Consider the following 21,601-nt stretch of genomic DNA (forward strand, 5'->3'; position numbering starts at 1 on the left):
GCCCCAGTTCCCAATATATCTTTTCATAACTGTAGCAGTTAGTGCTAGGTTTGTTCTTTAAGGCATTCTTTAAGTTTGTCCTCTACTTCAAATATTACTTTACCATGTTCATCTTGTAGCAATGCAGTTTGTTTCTTATTGAAGATACCAGCCGCTTCTTTCACTTTTTTATACATGTTAAACGTATCATATTTGTTTTCAAGTTCTTCAATGTCTTGACACTGTTTGGCTAGATGTTGACTCTTTGCTTCTCGTATTTGACGTCGAATTTCTTTTTGTATGCTGTTATAAATTGTTTCGTTGTTTTTCGCTAATCGCCGTTGTTTCATCAAATCCAATATGTCTTCTGTCATCCAAGCCTGCTTTTTTAGCTTTGACCTGCCTTGTAAATTTCTCACACAGATTTCTTTTACTGTTACGATTTTATTTAAGCCCTCATCGACATTCTCACCGATATTTTCCCAAATTAAATTTTCGTTCAGTTGTCTTTGAACTGATTCCTTAACTTTCTCGTCTTGTAATTGGGCTGTATCAATATTTTTGCGAGACTTCTTTTTGAATGTCTGTAAACCTGTAAAACGTGTAATATGTTCTGCATAAACAAAAAAGTTATACAAGATATAATGTTGCGCTACAATTTTGCCTAAAACTGTAGTGCCCCACAAACGTTTATGGAAACGATATGATTCGGGACTCGTCTGATCATTTGAAGAAAACTTGTTAGAAAAAATAATCTATAATCAAGAATTAAACAAAAGATTTGCTTTTTGTCTTGTTTGACCCCACCGAAGTTTTAAGATCATCGTAAATTTCCCATTTATTGTTATTTCGTCGGCAGTGGGAAATATAATGTCCAATTGTTATTTCGTTTTCAGGAGGAACAAACTCAACAATGCCTTTAATTTGGTATGTTTTGTTTTTTAAGTTACCTAACTGTTGCTGGAATGTCGGTTAACTCGACTAATGTACAATTTTCAAGACAAAAACATGGATGGGAGTAAAAAAATTGCTTGAAAACGTAGTAACAATTAATGTCTCTTCCACAAACGGAACACATAGATATGGTACATTTAATGCATTTTACAAATTCTTGATTCCCTTCCTTGACAAATACTGTGTGTTATTGATAAACCGAATTTTTATTTATGCTGAAAAAAAATCATGTATTGCTGCTGTATTTGAAATTTCTCATTGTTTCAGTTTTCATTTTGTTATTATAACGCTTATGGAAAAATTTATTTGTATCCAGAAATTTAGTGTCGCATTATAAAAGTTATTTTAATAACAGCTGTAAAGCTGAATTCTTCTTCTTCTTTTGCCCTTTAATTCGTCCAATTCTGAACATAGGCTTCCCCCAGTTTCCTCCATTCGCTTCTGTTTAGTGCTTTCTGTTTCCAGTGCGTTCCTCCTATCTTTTTAATGTCGTCTCCCCATCTCATCTGGGGTCGTCCTCTTGCTCTCTTTCCTGTCCATGGTCTCCATTGTTGTATCGTGCTATTCCACCTATTGTCGGTTTGTCTAGCGTTATGACCTGCGAAGCTCCATTTTAGCCTGGTTATATGTTGACCTGCGTCTTTGACTTTTGTTCTATTTCTGACCCAGTTGTTTTGCTTTTTGTCTGTCAATTTTACTCCTAACATTGCTCTCTCCATGGCTCTTTGTGTCTTTATTATTTTATCCATGTTTGCCTTGGTCAAGGTCCATGTTTGGCATGCGTATGTGAGAATTGGGAGTATGCACTGGTCAAACACTCTTGTTTTTAAGTATTGTTGTATTTTTTTATTCTTTAGGACCCATTTTAATTTTCCAAATCCTGCCCAGGCTAATCTGACCCTTCTTTTTACCTCCGCTGTTTGGTTTTCCTTATTTATTTTTATAATCTGTCCCAAATATATATAATCATTAACCGCTTCTATTGTGGTGTCGTTTAGTATTACGTTTCTATTGTCTTGTGTGTTTGTCATTGTTTTTGTTTTGGCAAAATTCATTTTTAGACCTATTTGTTCGGATTCATTTGCTAGTTCGGTTAGCATGGTTTGTAGTTCTTCAAAACTTGATGCTATGACTACTACATCGTCTGCATATCTTAGGTGGTTTAGTTTCTTTCCATTTATGTTTATTCCCATGTTTGTCCATTCCATTGTTTTGAAAACATCTTCCAGTGCTAATGTAAATAGTTTAGAAGAAATAACATCTCCCTGTCGCACTCCTCTGTTAATTGGTTATGGGTTTTGTGGTTTCTTCCAATTGTACTGTCATTGTTGCTTTCTTATATATATTATGTATTAGCATTCTGTATCTGGAATCTATTCGACAGTTGTTTATAGCTTTTTCTATTGCCCACATTTCCACGCTGTCAAATGCTTTTTCGTAGTCAACGAACGCTAAGTGCAGATCTATATGGTATTCGTTAGCTTTTTCTATTAGTGTCCTAATTGTTAGAAGATGGTCAGTGGTGCTATATCCCTTTCGGAATCCTGCCTGCTCTACGGGTTGATACGAGTCCAATTTGTGTGTTAGTCTGTTGTTGATAATCCTCATGAATAGTTTATACGTTTGCGACAGCAGTGAGATGGGTCTGTAATTTTTTATGTCCTTTCTGTCGCCTTTCTTAAATAGCAGGATTGTAAGACTTTCGTTCCATTCGTCGGGTATTTCTCCTTTATGTAGACACTGGTTAAACAGATTTCTTAATGTTTGTAAGATTTCTTCTTTCCCTTCTTTCAACATTTCAGCAAGGATTCCATCTGGTCCTGGTGCTTTGTTGTTCTTTAATTGTGATAGTGCTGCTTCTATTTCATAATTTTCTATCTTGCTTTCTAAGCTGAATAATCCCTTGTAAATACCTACTCTATTGTTGTATAATTTTCAGAATTACCCAAGATGTCAGGACCGGCTCCCAAGTCAACTGTAGGTACATAATATATTATGTACCATCAGATCAAATAATAATATGTATTATTATTCATACGTAATTTCAAAAAACTCTTATTAGTTTGAGTCTCAAAGAAGAAAATGCACCCAAAATTATTAAGATCTTTTTAGTCAAATTGACTGGATCAACTGTGGAAATTAATAAGTTTTGCAAAAAACTGGAGAATCAATTTGAATTTGGAAATATCGATTAGGCGCATCTTGAGCGTACTTTTAGCAATAAAACTCACAAATTTAGATACACTTAAACAGATTTTAGTCAATATACAGGGTGTTTCAGAAGTAAAATTTAAGGGGATTCTTTGGTTTATTTTACAAAAAATCTTTACGTATGTTTAAAACGTCTTAATTTTTTAGATACAGGGTAATAAAATAAATAAAAGCTACCTAATATAATAAATACAATGATGAGCGAGCTAATAACCGGCAAAATAGCACAAAAGATGGAAAACATTAAGTTGTGAGGTAAAAAGAAATGAAACTAATCGAGTTGGAAAATTTAGCGAAATTAACCTATATATTTACATTATATTGATTGTTTTCCACCTTTAGACGTATCGCACGAGTTTGGCAACTACCACTGTCACGGTGACAGTTTTAGTTGACATACTCCTCTGATACGTGTAAAGAGGACACAATCAATATAATGTAAATGTATTGGATCGCTAAATTTCTCAACTCGACTAGTTTTATTTCTTTTTATATCACAACGTAATACACGTTTTCTATCTTTTGTGCTATTTTGCCGGTTATTAGCGCGCTCATCACTGTATAATAAATAATCATCATCATCATCAATGGTGCTACAACCCTATGAAAGAGCCTCGACCTTCATAAGTGTATTACGCTAGTCAGTCCTATCCATTGCCAACCTTCCATCTGAGTTTTGGCCTACCTCTATTTCTACTTCCTACAGGTTGTCACATAAGGGCTCACCTAGGAGGGTTGTTCTGCTGTGCATTCTACGTCTTTACCACCAAATTTTTGTTTATATCTGTGGTATACCTCGTAGTTTTACCTCCTCCTCCAAATGCCATTTTCACAGATGCCACCGAATATTCCTCTCAGGATTCTTCGTTCAAATATATGCATAAGGTTTTCATCTTTCTTGGAGATATTCCATGTCTCATATGTCAACATTTATTGTATAAGGGTTTTTTATATGGCTTTTTTTATAAAATTTTTTTGTTTTTTGGGTCTAAGTTTTTGCTTCTCATATGTCTACTTAGGGCCAATTTCTCATATCGAGTTCAACTCCAGTTTAACCTGAACTTCTAGTAAACGTCAGTTTAAAGTCAAAATCGTCTTTCTCAATTTGCACGTTCAACCGATGGCAGTTTAAACTTGAACGATGCTTGAACGGTGGAATTCGGCCGTTCAAAGATTTCAGAACTCAGTTCAGATGATTTCATGGACTACGCATGCGTTGTATTAACACGAAACGCTGTCATAATATAAATATATCCTATTTCATTATATTAAGCCTAACGATAAACGATAACATTATTTTTGTTTTTATAATATTTATTTATAATTATTAAAATGACTATTTGACTATAAATACTTACAATTTAACTTTGTTCAAAAACAGCATAAAAAAGGTAGTTCAAAATGGCGACAGTTTTTTACCTTTTGCCATCTATTGTCATTTCTCGAAAGCTGTAGAACGAGCGCTGACATGAACGTGCAATGAGAAATGCATTCCCAACAAAACCGTAGATCACCGGTGAACCTGGTTCAACTGAACCATAGATTACCGCAGGTATGAGAAATCGACCCTTAGTCTAAAATGGCATTTGTTTGCTAGGATTATCCTTTGCTTGATTTCTTTCGTCATGACGTTCTCCTTGGTGATCAAGGAGCCTAAGTATGTGAATTTGTCCACCACTTCAAAGGTAGAGTTATCAACCGTGAATTGGTGACCGATGTTTCTGACTCTATTGTTGGGTGTTGATGCCATTATCTTAGTTTTCTCCTCGTTTACTTGCAGGCCCATATTTTTTGAGGCATTTGAGAAGGTGGTATACATTTCTTCTAGCTTGCGTGTTCTGTGGGTAACTAGGTCCACGTTATCTGCATTGCCAAAATTTGGGATGACTTATTAAAAATATTTCCTCTGTTGTCTATTCGGGCATGTCTGATCGCCTTTTCCAGAGCTGTGTTAAAGAGGAGACACGCCAGCACATCTCCCTGTCGCAGCCCTACATGCGTTTCAAACGCCTGTGATTATTCGTCCTGTATTTCGACTTTGCAAATAACTCTACGCATTGTAGCCTTAACCAATCTTATCAGTTTATCAATGATGTGGAATTCATCTATGACATCATACAATTTATTTCTTATGACACTATCATAGGCCGATTTAAAATCTATGAAAAGATGGTATGTGTCGATATTGAATTCATTGGTTTTTTACAGTATTTGCCTTAGCACAAAGATCTGGTCTGTTGTTGATCGACCAGACTTAGGCCTTAAATGCATCGTGTTGCCGTTCGGCAACATAGGTACACGATTGAATGAAATGTCTATTCTGATTGGAATTTGAAGTAATTGCATAGAGCGTTGCCTTTGGTCTACATGGTGTTAACATTAAACAGTTTGGCACTTTTTGCACATATGACATAAACATGCACTTCGACCCATTGAATTGTTTGGCAGCTAACCTGTAACGTCGTGTATTATTTGATATAGTTTATGAGTCGTATTTAGTTAGAATATTAGTGATTTATCATTGAAAAAATATCCTAGTTAGTAGGTAACGTATATACTTTTTACTTTTATTATGCTCCCTTGTTTTTACCGCATTCATGAGAAAAATGAAAAACATTATTTGTTACCGTTTTGTTACAGTGCGCACTTAAGAATCCCTGACACCGAATATTTACATCTGATTCTTTATTACATAATGTCTCGTCAGAATTATTTGTCGGAAAAGGATCTGCAGGACCATTGGGCAAATTTCACTGGCCTGAGTAATGAAGATGAAAGTGATTTCTCCGACACAGATAGTATTGCAGACCCTGAATTTGAACCTAATTATGGCGACGAATCTGACGAAGAAACGTGCAATGGGGCTAAAGATATTGCAGAGGAGATAGACACAACAGAAAATATAGAAATGCTAGAAAGTGAGCAAATCATCCACGAGAATGAAAGCTTGCCATCTACCGATCTTGGAGCATCCGGTAATGTAGTTGTTCGTTTGGCTCGCATTATTCCATATTATCAAAATCTCCGTCTTTATCATGATAATTATTATACAGGTGTACCGCTGCGTGTACATAATGCCAAAAGGTGAATATTATCATTGGGAACAGTTCAAAGGCAACAGATGCCATATTGCAAATTATCAACACATACGCAGGCGCGGATCTAGAAATTCATAATAGGGGGGTCCATCGTACCGCAAATATTTTATTGTCCAGATTTAGCCATACGACTCACGCTTACTCTAAGGATAAAATTCAGTCATCTCAGATACCTACGGTGTCAAAAGAATTGAGCTCTGGTTGACAGAAAAAAATAATAACTAATAAAAAAATACTTATAGACTAAATATAATAGGGGGGTCCATGGACCCGTTGACCCCCCTCTGTATCCGCCCCTGCACATACGGATATGAAGAATTTTCTCGTGGTGATAGTCATGAATATACTGCAACGGATGACGGCGTAGATATCTCGTCTATAATATGGAAAGATAATAAAAATGTCGTCTTGCTTTCCAGTTTTGCAGGTATATCTCCTATATACAAAAATATAACACTTTGATAAGACTGCAAAAAATCTACCGAAGTAGATTGTCCCTTTGTAGTTAAAGAATATAACCGCCATATGGAAGGGATTTATCTCATGGACAGCCATATTGGAAGATAAAAAATTTCTATAAAATGTAGGAAATGGTACTTCCGGCTATTTTATCACTTACTTGCCAATTCCTGGATACTCTATCAAAGAGCGATGGTTGCTAAGAACTCACAGGCAAAGCTTTTAACACAAGCGGCTTTTCTCACAGAACTTGCAGTGTCTCTTCAAGATGAGAAAACCACAGCAAAAAGAGGGAGACCAAATACACTGAAAGCTGACATTCAAGAAAAGAAAAAGAGAGGACCAGCTCAGTACATTCCCCCCAAAGATATTAGTAGGGACCAATATGGACACTGGCCGACTATAGAAGATAACAAACAACGATGTAAATATCCCAATTGTAAGGGGTTTCTTCTTCTTAAGGTGCCGAGACCGCTTGTCGATCGTTGGCTCTCATGTTGCCCAGCATATTAACAATCATTTTCTTATTTACAGCCGCACGAAATAGTTCAGTGCTAGTTTTCCCAAACCATTGGCGTAGGTTTTTAAGCCAAGAAGTTGTAAGGTGGCCCACACTTCTTTTTCCCATTATTTTACCTTGCATGACAAGGTGAAATATGTCATATTTTTCTGGGTGACGCATTATATGACCAAAGTATTCCAATTTGCGCCTTTTAACCGTGTTCACTACTTCGCAACTTTTATTCAAACGTTGCAAAACCCTTTCGCTTGTGACTCTTTCTACCCAACTGATCTTCAGAATACGGCGGTAGACCCACATCCCAAATTCTTCTAGGTTTTTTAAAAGCGATTCTGTCAGGGTCCATGCTTCAACCCCGTAAAGTAGTACTGGGAATATATAACATCGAACCATTCTTATGCGAAGTTCCAAATTTAGATCATGACTGCACAGGATTTTCTTAAATTTCATAAAACTTGTTCTTGCTTTGATTCTACTTTTTATTTCTGTACTAGGGTTCCAGCTTTCATTAATATGAGTACCCAGATATACAATATTACTTACTCGTTCAATTGAGTCATTACCGATTGTTACGTTATAGTTATTATTATTTACGGCTGCCTGTTTACTAATAACCATAAACTTTGTTTTTCTTGCGTTGAGTTTGAGTCCATATATCGCGCAGAATGCCACCGTTCGTTTCAATAACGCTTGAAGATGTTCAATTGATCCAGTCAGCAACAAGGTGTCATCTGCCTATCTGATATTGTTCATAAGCATACCATTAATGAGTATTCCCTCTTTTGCATTTTCCGACACTTCATTTAAGATTGTTTCAGCGTAAAGATTAAACAACATTGGTGACAATATACAGCCTTGTCGAACTCCACGCTTGATTTTTACTTCTTCAGAGCACTGATTCGCAACCCTAACACATTCAGCCTGGCCCCAATACAAATTGGCGATTATTCTAATGTCCCTACCGTCCAGACCGGTAGTTTTGAGAATATGTAGCATTTTTCCATGGCGAACTTTATCAAAGGGTTTACACAATACATACAAAATGTCAGAAATGTGGTGTGGCACTGTGTTTCAATAGAAATAATAATTGTTTTTATAATTTTCATGTAAATTAACAATGTAGATTTTATATCATTACTTGACCTTGTATGCACAATGTAGAATTTTAGCAACAAACTTGTTATTGTCAAAAACAAGTGTTTAAAATTAAACTTAATTTTTTTTTATTATTTTTTCATCAGTATCGTGGACTTATCGTGGTTCCACTGTAATCTTTATATACACAGCGTTTCAAAAGTATGGTAAAATATTTAAGGGGGCGTTTGTTTGGGTTTATTTTAAGAAGAAAACTTTATTTAAGATGCCCTAAACGTCTTAAATTCTGAGATATACGAAAAATCTATAAATCCCTAGGGTGTTTCATTTAAAATAAGTAGGTTATTACAGCTTGAATTTGTTAATAGAACAATCTAAAATTTTAACCACCATGTACAAAGATAGGTATAGGAACCCTTAAAAAGATTAAAAGCTAAGTAAATTTTCCATACGATAAACTAATAAAATGTAGGGCGTTTAATTTAAAATCAATGCGTTATTACAGCTTGAATTTGTTTGTTCATAGAACAATATAATATTTTGAACACCCTGTACAAAATTTTGCTACCATAAATATCTATTTAAATACGCTGAGTAGTATATTATTAAGATCCAAGAAAAAATTTGTCACCGATTTTTAAATTCATAAATATTTACTTTCTTCTAAAACCTTTATATAAATTTTTTTCTTCAAAGGTCAAATAATGATGACATTACTTATCTAACTTGATCCTGTCAAAGTTTGATGTCTCCGCCGGCAGCAGTTTTTTTTCCCCATTTCTTTACGGCGGAGGGAAAAATGTTGTCATGGCAACAATATGAAACATGTCACAAAGCAACAATACAAATGTCATTAACAACAATTAAACATCATTTTTATTTATAGTAATATTAAAAGTACAATTAGTTAATGAGGCATTTTCAAAATTGAAACCGTGCAAAAATGTTCCCGACTCTTGATACGCATTGGTAATTGTTGATGATCCTGATGGTCGAGCACAACTTTCAGCAATCATTCCCGATGTTGGCGAATCATGACTTAATTATTTTAATTTCTAACATCTAGACGACTTTGATAGTTGTCACAGTTAATTTCGAGTAAAAATAGCGTATGAATTGTACTATTTATGGTTGAAAATTGCTACGTTTGAAGAAAAAATAGTATACTTTATTCGGCAAAGAAGCGACTTTTCTTGACTTGCCCTCTATTACGCGCCTCACTTCGTTCGGCGCGTAATATCGGGCGCGTCAAGAAAAGTCATGCTTCTCCGCCTCATAAAGTAATATACTATTTTTATAAAAATCGAAATAAATCAAAACAACCTGTACTTAGGTATGAAGAACCCTTATAAAAGTATAGCTTATTTTTTAAGAAAAATTCAAAAATGTTATCTGATATAGGGTGTTCCATAAGAAAAAATATAACTTTGATTATACTACTATTTTTTTTGGAGCACCCTGCATAATTCACATTGGTCCTGTATATTTCTATGAAGAATTTTTTTTAAATATCAAGTCGTTTCCCGTAATACAGAGACCGGGGCGAATGCAATAAACCACCCTGCATAATATTTTTCTATGAAATAAAATGAACACTCCTGTCACAAACTACGGTTTCGTCAATAATTGTTGGTTATTGTCGTATTTCTGATTATAAAATTATTGTAATATTCACTTTCTTCTCTTACATGGAATATAATATCTAATAATACCTATTACATTAATTTATTTTAATTTTCATTTCACTATTTTATTATCTCACTTGCAATTTATTTTTTCTACGAGCGTGCAAAAATGTCTACTTTCGCGCACGCATTCTAGTTTAGAAAGATTTACTTTTCCGCACGCGTGTTACTTTTCCGCACGCGTTTTACTTTTCCGCACGCGTTTTACTTTTCCGCACGCGTTTTACTTTTCCGCACGCGTTTTACTTTTCCGCATGCGTGTTAATTTAGATATATTAATATGGCCTTAAAGTAATTATAATACATGCAATAAACTAATATATAGATATTATTTACTAATTTATTTCAAATATATCTTATTGTGTTTATGTTTTAATGAAACTAACGCGAGAATTCGATGAAATAAAATAATTTTGACATAATATTCGAAAGTCAAATCAGTAGACAATAACAGTGGTTTTGAATCGTCGTCATGGAAACCAAGATCGTCGTCATGCTAACCAATTATGCTGAAACTTTGGTTTTGACAACCTTGTCAAAGAATTAATTTGTGTATGTATTTTCATGTTAATTAAATTAATTGATTAAGATTTGGTCATTTTTTAAAGACTCGTAAAAAACATATTGTTCCTAACGCTTGCAGAAAGTCTCTTTCCCGCACTCGACTGCTTGCCGAACTCCCGCTTCGCGTCGTTCGACAAACTGCAGTCGCGTGCGGAAAAGTATGACTTTCTGCATTTGTTTGGACAAACCAAGCAGGTGCATTTGTTCAGAATGTGCAATTAATTCAATGGGTCTATTGAATAAAAAGAAGTATTTGCTTTTACTTACAATTATTTAAGTATTTACTTAATACTAATTGAATAAAGTCATTTCTTTAATGCTTTATTCAATTACCGTTAAGTAAATACTTAAATACGAGGAAGTAAAAGCAAATACTTCTTTTTATTCAATAGACCCAATTAATTGATTAAGATTTGGTCATTTTTTAAACGCTCGTAGAAAAGATATTGTTCCTAACTCTTGCGGAAAGTCTATTTTCCGCACTCGACTGATTGCCGAACTCCGCGTCGCGCAATCGCGTGCAGAAAAGTATTACTTTCCGCACTTCTTAGGAAAATACCTATAACATAACAAAAATTGTTAATTACTTTCAAAATTGGGATATATTTAATAAAGAATCGACACAGAAAAATATAATAATTAATTAATTCTAATACTCTATCAGTTTCTGTATTTTTCCCTTCTTTATCTAGATATTTATTTAAAATAAATATGTAATGTTAAGTTAATACCAAATGAAATATAAAATTTCTTAAGCCGGCCCATTTCAATACTTATATTTACCTGAAATCCCTTTATTGCTTCGACTTTATCAGCTGGTTACTCTCAGTGGCGGCTGGTCAGAGGAGGCAAGGGAGGCTTAGCCTCCCCATAAATTTTTTACACACGCTTCACTGTTTTGTTTACTTTGCTTCGCGTTAAAGACATCGCAAAATGTTATTTGAACAAGCTGTTCCAAATAATATTCTAACCCCACATACCAAATTTCATCACAAAATTCGCACTTTTAGTTTTTTCATTATTTGTAGTCGGGATCCTAAAATCGCAGAGGAGGCTGCTGGCCGGAAAATCTCACTTGCTAATGCTCCGCGCAGCCCAGCAGCATTTAAGGATGGTTTAAGGAGACCCGGTCTCCTTAGAGCTGCACATCGCTTAATGCACACGCTGCCCGGAGATCGGGCAAGTGAGATTTTTCGGCCAGCAGCCTCCTCTGCGGATTTTAGGATCCTGACTACAAATAATGAAAAAACTAAAAGTGCGAATTTTGTGATGAAATTTGGTATGTGCGATTAGAATAATATTTGGAACAACTTGCTTAAATAACTTTTTCCGATATCTGTAATGCAAAGCAAAATATCGGTAATTTACCGTGTTTTTGTATTCGCAGAGTAAGCCGCTTTTAGAATTAAAAAAAAAATTCATTTGAGTATCTTAAACAATGTAAACCTTCAACCTGTATGGACTGCAAAACTTCAAATCTGTATTTATTTTGATATGCATATCTACTTACAGAGATAGAATTGTTAACAAATAAACGACACAAACTTTGGTAATACATACATTTTTACAATTATACTATTTTTAAAATGATATGATATTATGAAATAATTATGAATTATGATGATATTATAAAATGTAAATAAAAAATGGTCAAAAAAATGGGGCCTTAAATTAGATTTTTTTGGCGGATTTTTTTTTTGCTAGTACAAATTTGTCTAGATAATTTACAGTTAGGTATAGCCTCCCCTATTGAAAAAATCACGAGCCGCCACTGGTTACTCTTAAATTCTGCATAAGTCAATTCTTATAATTATTGTGAATGAGCTTTATAACAAAAAGTTAGCCTATTCAATTTTTTTTTGGATTTTATATTATGGGGCAGTACATTTAGGTAGAATTGGAGCAACGCATAATATCTTGTGTTAGCAGAACAAATCCATCACTAACTTATTATAATATGGTCTATTTAGATTTATCCATTTCACGAATATACGACTGTTTTGGATTATCTTAACGAATATTTTACTGTGCAAAATATGAAGAACAAAACTAAATTGCAAATTACATTGTTGCTTATTGAAATAATTATTAGAGCCATTTACTTTCGTACTTCTTATGTTGCACAGTAAAATATTCGTTGTCTCGATAATCCAAAACGTATATTCAAAATGTGTCAATGGTTTTAATTCTATAATATGGGACAGTACTGCTTTACGTAAAATTGTAGCGAAACATTATATATGTATATCTTGTATAACTTTTTTGTTTATGCAGAACATATTACACGCTTTGGTAAAAATGCAGAACAAACCTAGCACTAACTTGTGGATTATTCAGATATCGTTTGGATTCTATATGGGGCAGGACAACTTTACGTAAACTTGAAGCGCCACATTATATCTTGTATATCTTTTTTGTTTATGCAGAACAAATTACATGCTTTGGAAAAAATGCAGAACAAACCTAGCATTAACTTGTGGTTTATTCAGATTTTCTCTGATCGTTTGGATTCTATATGGGCATTACAGCTTTACGTAAACTTGGAGCGCCACATTATATCTTGTATATCTTTTTTGTTTATGCAGAACAAATTACACTCTTTGGCAAAAATGCAGAACAAACCTAGCACTAACTTGTGGTTTATTCAGATTTTCTCTGATCGTTTGGATTTTATATGGGCAATACAGCTTTATGTAAACTTGGAGCGCCACATTATATCTTGTATATCTTTTTTGTTTACACAGAACAAATTCCACGCTTTGGCAAAAATGCAGATCAAACCTAGCACTAACTCGTGGTTTATTCAGATTTTCTCTGATCGTTTGGATTCTATATGGACAATACAGCTTTACGTAAACTTGGAGCGCCACATTATATCTTGTATATCTTTTTTGTTTATGCAGAACAAATTACATGCTTCGGCAAAAATGCAGAACAAACCTAGCACTAACTTGTGGTTTATTCAGATTTTCTCTGATCGTTTGGATTCTATATGGGCAATACAGCTTTACGTAAACTTGGAGCGCCACATTATATCTTGTATATCTTTTTTGTTTATGCAGAACAAATTACAGGCTTTGGCAAAAATGCAGAACAAACCTAGCTCTAACTTGTGGTTTATTCATATTTTCTCTAATCGTTTGGATTCTATATGGGCAATACAGGTTTACGTAAACTTGGAGCGCCACATTATATCTTGTATATCTTTTTTGTTTATGCAGAACAAATTACATGCTTTGGCAAAAATGCAGAACAAGCCTAGCACTAACTTGTGGTTTATTCAGATTTTCTTTGATCGTTTGGATTCTATATGGGCAATACAGCTTTACGTAAACTTGGATCGCCACATTATATCTTGTATATCTTTTTTGTTTATGCAGAACAAATTACACGCTTTGGCAAAAATGCAGAACAAAGCTAGCACTAACTTGTGGTTTATTCAGATTTTCTCTAATCGTTTGGGTTCTATATGGGCAATACAACTTTACGTAAACTTGGAGCGCCACATTGTATATTGAATAACTCTTTTATTTTTTTAGAACAAACTTCAAAATTACAGAACAAACTAGAACAAACCTAGCACTAACTGCTACAGTTATGAAAAGATATATTGGGAACTGGGGCAATACAGGTTTACAGACATTCAAAAAGAAGTCTCGCAAAAATATTGATACAGCCCAATTACAAGACGAGAAAGTTAAGGAATCAGTTCAAAGACAACTGAACGAAAATTTAATTTGGGAAAATATCGGTGAGAATGTCGATGAGGGCTTAAATAAAATCGTAACAGTAAAAGAAATCTGTGTGAGAAATTTACAAGGCAGGTCAAAGCTAAAAAAGCAGGCTTGGATGACAGAAGACATATTGGATTTGATGAAACAACGGCGATTAGCGAAAAACAACGAAACAATTTATAACAGCATACAAAAAGAAATTCGACGTCAAATACGAGAAGCAAAGAGTCAACATCTAGCCAAACAGTGTCAAGACATTGAAGAACTTGAAAACAAATATGATACGTTTAACATGTATAAAAAAGTGAAAGAAGCGGCTGGTATCTTCAATAAGAAACAAACTGCATTGCTACAAGATGAACATGGTAAAGTAATATTTGAAGTAGAGGACAAACTTAAAGAATGGGAAAATTATGTTACGAACCTATTCGAAGACGATAGGAGTAGTTCACCACCCGATATTACTAATTGCGAAGGACCCCTAATAACACGCTCTGAGGTAATAAAAGCCATACAATCATCAAAAGATGGCAGAGCGATTGGTCCTGATGAAATTCCAACTGAAATATACAAGCTTATAAATGAAAGCAATGTTTTAGAGGCTATAACTTCGTTTTTCAATACCATTTATACCAGCGGACAACTTCCTAATGGCTGGTCTAATTCAATGTTTATAGCTCTACGTAAGAAGACAACAGCAAAAACATGTGCTGATTATAGAACCATCAGTTTTTTAAACCATTTATTGAAAATTTTTCTGAAGGTAATACATGGTCGTTTATTGATCTACAATAAATGCGAGGAATACCTGGATGACACACAGTTTGGTTTCCGTAACGGGTTTGGAACGAGAGAGGCATTGTTTGGAATGAACGTACTTGCTCAAAGATGTCGAGATATATCTGTAGACATATACTGTTGTTTTATTGACTTCCAAAAGGCATTTGATCGTGTTAAGCACTCTATATTGATCGAAGCTCTAAAATACATAGGCTTGGACGGCAGAGATGTTCTAATAATTGTAAATTTATATTGGAATCAAACAACATCAGTTTTAGTAAATGGTGTGGAATCACAGGCTCTTAATATTAAAAGAGGAGTACGGCAGGGATGCCTCTTGTCACCACTGCTTTTCAACGTTTACTCCGAAAGAATTTTCCGAAAAGCTCTTTCTGAAAAACAAGAAGGAATACTTGTGAACGGTGAAGTCATCAATAATTTGCGATATGCGGACGATACAGTACTCCTAGCTTCTAGTCAAGAAGATCTGCAAACACTACTTGATAGTTTCGTTGAGAGTTGTAGGGAGTCAGGTCTGGATCTGAACATACGGAAAACCAAAATACTCGTAATAAGTAAACAGCAGCATATAAAACCGTCTATATATGTAAATAATACCAAACTTGAGCAAGTTGATAAAATTATGTACCTTGGACAGCAACTAAATTGTAACGCAGAAAGTCACGGCGAAATTAGATCTAGGATAGAGCAGGCTAGAGCCGCTTTTAGAATGATGTCCAAGGTGTTATGTAACAGAGACCTAAAATTGGCATTGAGGATCCACCTACTTCGCTGCTACGTGTTCTCGGTCTTACTTTATGGTGTAGAGTCCTGGACTGTGAATAAAATCGATCTAAATCGTCTTGAGGCTTTCGAAATGTGGTGCTATAGAAGAATTTTAAAAGTTTCCTGAGTGGAGAAGATTCGAAACTCCACAATACTAGAACGTCTCAGCAAGACTACTGAGATCATAAAAAGCATCAAGCAGAGAAAGCTGGAGTACTTCGGACATGTAATGAGAGGTCCCGAATATAGGTTGCTACAAAATATTATGCAAGGAAAAATAGCAGGCAAACGCAGTCCAGGACGAAGAAGAACCTCATGGTTGAAGAACTTGCGAGATTGGTATGGTGTTGATACAAGCATGCTATTTAGGGTGGCAGTGAATAAAATTAAGATAGCTATGATGGTAACCAACGTTTTGAAAGGACGTGGTACATGAAGGAGAAGAATCAGTATTTCAAAAGCTTTTAAATGAGGTATCATATGATATTTAATATAATCAAAGTTATGCCTGTCACCTGAAGAGGGATCGCGTAAAGTTCAAAACATTGATGCTATAATATACTATGAGTATTTTAAAAATCGACTAGTTCGAACGTATTGCTTATGTGGAAAAATAAATAAGTTAATAAGGGGGGGTAGCACTTATTCCAGTGCACTGTATATTGCCATTTGAGTGTGCTTTATTTTGTTTATTTTCTGTCTGCATTCACTGTTCTCTTGTAATAACTTCGTTTATATTTTAGGTTTTACTCAAGAGGAAGACCAAATGGAAATTATAGAAACATCTTGTGAATATTCATCCCATAAAGGAGACTATACAAGTGAACACGTCGGAGGAAAAACTGTAGATAAAAAAAAAGTTCAGAGCAGACAGCGGCCTTATAAATGTCAAATATGTTTAAAGCCGTTTAGTAAACCATCGAAGTTGAAAAATCATGTGAGGGTGCATACTGGAGAAAAACCTCACAAGTGTGAAATTTGTTTTAAGCAGTTTAGCGAAACAGGTAATTTAAAAAAACATTTGATAGTGCACACAGGAGAAAAACCTTATAAGTGTGAAATTTGTTTGAAGCAGTTTTCTCGATCAGATCATTGGAAAACTCATTTGAGAAGGCACACTGGAGAATATCTTTACACGTGCGAAATTTGTTTTAAGCAGTTTAATGAAGTAAGTACGTTGAAAACACATTTGATAGTGCACGCTGAAAAGAAACCTTACAAATGTGAAATTTGTCTTAAGGAGTTTAGCCAAATGGGTAATTTGAAAACTCATTTGAAGGTGCACACTGCAAAAAAGCCGTATAAGTGTGAAGTTTGTTTTAAGAATTTTAGGGAAGCAGGTGTTTTAAAAAAACATTTGTTAGCGCACGCTGGACAAAAACCTTACAAGTGTGAAATTTGTTTTAAGCAGTTTTCTCATCCAGGTTTTATGAAAAATCATTTAAGAACGCACACTGGGGAAAAACCTTACCAGTGTGAAATTTGTTTTAAAAAATTTAATCAAGCGAGTAATTTGAAAACTCATTTGAAAGTTCACAATGCAGAAAAACCTTAAGCTGGCTACACATTATAGGGGAGTGCTTATAGATTTTCACTTCGGAAAAAATCAAACAAGATGGAACTTTTAGTAATTTCATTAAGAAATATTTAATAAACAACATATCAAAAAGTTCTACTCGAGAAGTGGGTGCTTCATTTTTTATTAAACAAATGAACTACGAAATTAGATGTTTTTTTAAATAACTCCGAAAATATAAATTTTATAAAAAAACTGACTTGACCATTGAAAAATTTAGAAAATTTTACAAAAAAAAACCTTATATAAAGAATTTTCTAAAATTAAATCTGTATCTTCTATAATTTTTTATTTATAACGCTAAAGTCACCCTTCTCACAAACATTGGCGCACTGTAAACTAACGTACGGCGAAGTGCACGTTGAGTTATTTTAATGTAATTCTTTAACTAATGGATCAAATGAAATTTTACAAATTGAACATGAAAGAAGAAAAATTAAGCTATCTTATGGTTATAATAGAAAGAAATAAAATGTATGGGCATTAGTACGGTGTGGGCGGAAAGTGAGTCTTACATGAATTGTGATGTTGGGGGTTGCTGGACGAAGACACTATCCCGAACAAACAAACTTAAACTTTTTACATAACTTTATTCTTACAAGGTTAAAGGTACAATTACAACTACGTCGACCGACATTATCGTTAGGATAGGTCAAGGTGACCCATATCTCGGTAACTATATCCCCTGACTACGCGCCAGCAGAGTTCAGCGAACACACTGATCCAACAACGATGTCTCAGGTACTCGACCTTCCCACTTATATCTATTATATTAAAAACAATGCCCATATGTATTACCATATATGGTTATGCTATACGTATTTCAATAATGACGTGTGCTTTGTTTGCAGTCTTGCGAATGAGTTGAATACTTTGAACTTTGCTACTGTCGTAATAAATTATACAAATTGCAACTATAATATTGACCTTATTCTTATAACAAGTAAATTAGGAAAATTCCGTGAGGGTTGTCGTGTACCATCACAGAATTTTGTTTAAAAATGATTTAAAAATGTGTAGCTAATACAATTTTTCTTATAAAACTCTCAATATTGCACACCTCACCTTTCAATCATCTTACTAAATGATGCTTCATTCAAAAAAAAATCTCAAAAATTTAATTCAAATGACGTCTCAAAAAATGTAATTTTTGAAATCTTCGTAGTTTTATAGAATTACCACCACTTTAAGACGGTATTACTCAAGTTTGAGCAGATCTATTACAGTTTTATAAGTGCTTTTTTAAATTTTAGGATGTAATCTTTAAAATGCACTAAATTATTTTACTTTAGAAATGAAATAAACTATTTCTTTTTATGAAAATTAAGAAAGATGACAAAAATGTAATACAAAAACCGAAAATTACCAGCTAAAAAATGTTTATACAAAGTGATCAAAACTTTTTTCTGTAAAACTTACCTAAAATACATTTAATAATAAGCTTCAACAATAATAAATGTTCAGCAAAAAAAATTTTTTTAGCTCTTATACAGTATATCTGCGTAAATTGGAACCTATTGATAACTTTTTTGTTATCAGTTTTACGAAAAAAAGTTATTCTTTATAAAATACTCTGCATCGCATATAATCTTAGATGCAAATATCAAATTGAATTAATGTTATACGAGGTATGTCAAAAAATATGAATTTCACTCAAGGGTAAAGTACCTTTACATTTCACAATATTGAAAATTGTTATTAAGAAAAGTTGTTTGGAATTAAAAATTTGTTTTAGTGTTCGATTACATATTTCTAATTTAAATATTGTGAATAATAAAGGCACTTAACTCTTAAGAAAAATTCATATTTTTACATACCTCGTATAAAATTAAAAACGTTTAATATCTGATGGTTGTATCTTAGATTTTAGACCAGGGAGAGCATTTTATGAAGAATAACTTTTTTTCGTAAAAGTGATAATAAAATAGTTATCATAATTGTAATAAAATGATGATGAGTATCCGTAATTTGAGAAAGAATTGAAAAATTTTTTCAGTTAGAATAATGTAATTGTATATTTAGACATAATTTCTAATTTCAAACAACTTGTCATAATAGCATTTTTTGATATTCTGGGATATACAGGGTGTCCCAGACTAATTTAGCCACGCTATATCTCTTAAACAAAGAGAGATTTTCGAATGGGACAGAAAGCGATATGTTCTACTTGTAATACACTTTAATATGGCGTACAAAATAATCATCCCCTAAATATTCATCCTTTAGTTACAACCCCTAACTTTAATTTTTTTAATAGCACCCTGTATATTTTTTTATAGTTTTGGATGTGGTCTTTTATCGTCTATTCAACACATTTTTGAAAAAAAAATCGGTTCGTAAATAACCAAGAAACTATCAGTTTATTTTTGTTAATTGTGTGTCCCAGACTAATTTCTCCAGGCTATACTTCTTAAACGAATAGAGATTTTCGAATGGAACAAAAACTGATCTATTCCATTTGTAATACACTTTCATATGGCATAGAAAAAATTCATCCCCTAAATATTCATCCCTACAGGGTGCTATTTAAAAAAAAAAGTCAGGGGTTGTAACTAAGAGATGAATATTTAGGGGATAATTTTTTTTCTACGCCATATTAGAGTGTATTACAAATGTAATAGATCAGTTTTTGTCCCATTCGAAAATCTCTATTCGTTTAAGAAATATAGCCTGGATAAATTAGTCTGGGACACATAATTAACAAAACTAAACTGATATTTTCTTGGTTATTTACGAACCGATTTTATTTTCAAAAAATGTGTTGAATAGACGATAGAAGACCACATCCAAAACTATAAAAAATATGCAGGTTGCCATTAAAAAAATTAAAGTAAAAAATTAAAGGGATTGTAACTAAGGGATGAATATTTAGGGGATGATTTTTTTCTACGCCATATAAAAGTGTATCACAAGTAGAATAGACCACTTTTTGTCCCATTCGATAATCTCTATTCGTTTAAGAGATATAGCGTGGCTAAATTAGTCTGGGACACCCTGTACAGGTACTTTACTCTTTAACGAAATTCATATTTTTGACATAACTCGTATAAAATTGATCTTCTTAAAGTGCCTATCCGATCCGGATGTTGGCGATCATCATGGCTATCTTGACTTTGTTTACCGCAGCGCGGAACAGTTCAGTGGTAGTGGTGAAGCCAGGAAATGCGTATAAAATGTAAAGTAAATGTAATGCTATAAAATTGATAAAATTTGATATCTGATGGTTGCGTTTTAGATTTTTGACTATTCAGAGCATTTTATCAAGAATAACTTTTTTTCGTAAAATTGATAATAAAAAAGTTTTCCATGCGGTTCCTAGCTACGCAGACACACTGTATAAGAGCTTCTGTATAAGAATTTTCAAATTACAATGCCATATTCGGATTCAGCATAATCATAAACAAAATAGAAACATATTTGATCAAAGTAAAATGATGAATTTAACGATATTTTTAAAATAATTTAAACAAAACAATTGTTATTGTTTAAACAATTAATAAACAATTAGCGGCCAAATCTGCGAGTAGAACTTTTTACTTTAACATGTATATAAACTAACAAAAAAAGTTTTAAAAAAATATAAGCTTGTTTGAATTTTTCCGAAACAATGCATGTTTTCGTTCTAATTGCACTCCCATATTATGCATAATTCGAGATTCCCTCGCTACACACTATGCACGATTCCCGATGCGTGATTCGTCCAATTTGTTGTATGTAGTTCATAGTAATTTAATAAAAATGTATTTGTTATTAATCGGTAACAAAAATTTTTTGTAAAAAATAATAATTTAAATATAATGATTTTTAATCAAATTACATTTTTTATTTAAACAAAATTAGGATTTTTTTTTGTATAAAAATAGGCTGTCAAACTATCAAACATAGTTTTGATCCGAGTGAATGCTTTGCCATAGATCCGAATCATTTATTCAAATGTGAAATATTTCGCATGGATTGGTCAAATTATATTGTACAGGTAATATAGATTTTAAAGTTTTAATGTTCAACTGCATTTTTTCAGTTGTCCATACTTATTGATACTAATGTTGTTCTGAAGCTATTTCCTTGTGGCATTTTTATAATCAACTATTTATAATGGGAAATAAGCCACAATTTTACTAAAAAAAAAGATTTTATTTACGTTTCGAAGCCCAAATCGG

At 33.4% G+C, this 21,601-nt stretch overlaps 1 protein-coding gene across 1 annotated transcript in view; it reads left to right on the forward strand.

Moving 5' to 3' along the window:
* The window catches only part of LOC126889580 (zinc finger protein 234-like), a 47,963-nt gene extending 26,709 nt beyond the window's left edge, over positions 1 to 21,254 (forward strand). The window contains exon 2 of the mRNA XM_050657976.1: positions 16,609 to 21,254. Coding sequence (XP_050513933.1) covers positions 16,609 to 17,420 — 812 coding nt within the window. The 3' untranslated portion in view covers positions 17,421 to 21,254. The remainder of the gene's footprint in view (positions 1 to 16,608) is intronic.
* Positions 21,255 to 21,601: the final 347 nt, after the last annotated feature.

Source organism: Diabrotica virgifera, chromosome 8 (genome assembly GCF_917563875.1).
Source record: "Diabrotica virgifera virgifera chromosome 8, PGI_DIABVI_V3a".
In the NCBI taxonomy this organism is placed as follows: domain Eukaryota; kingdom Metazoa; phylum Arthropoda; class Insecta; order Coleoptera; family Chrysomelidae; genus Diabrotica; species Diabrotica virgifera.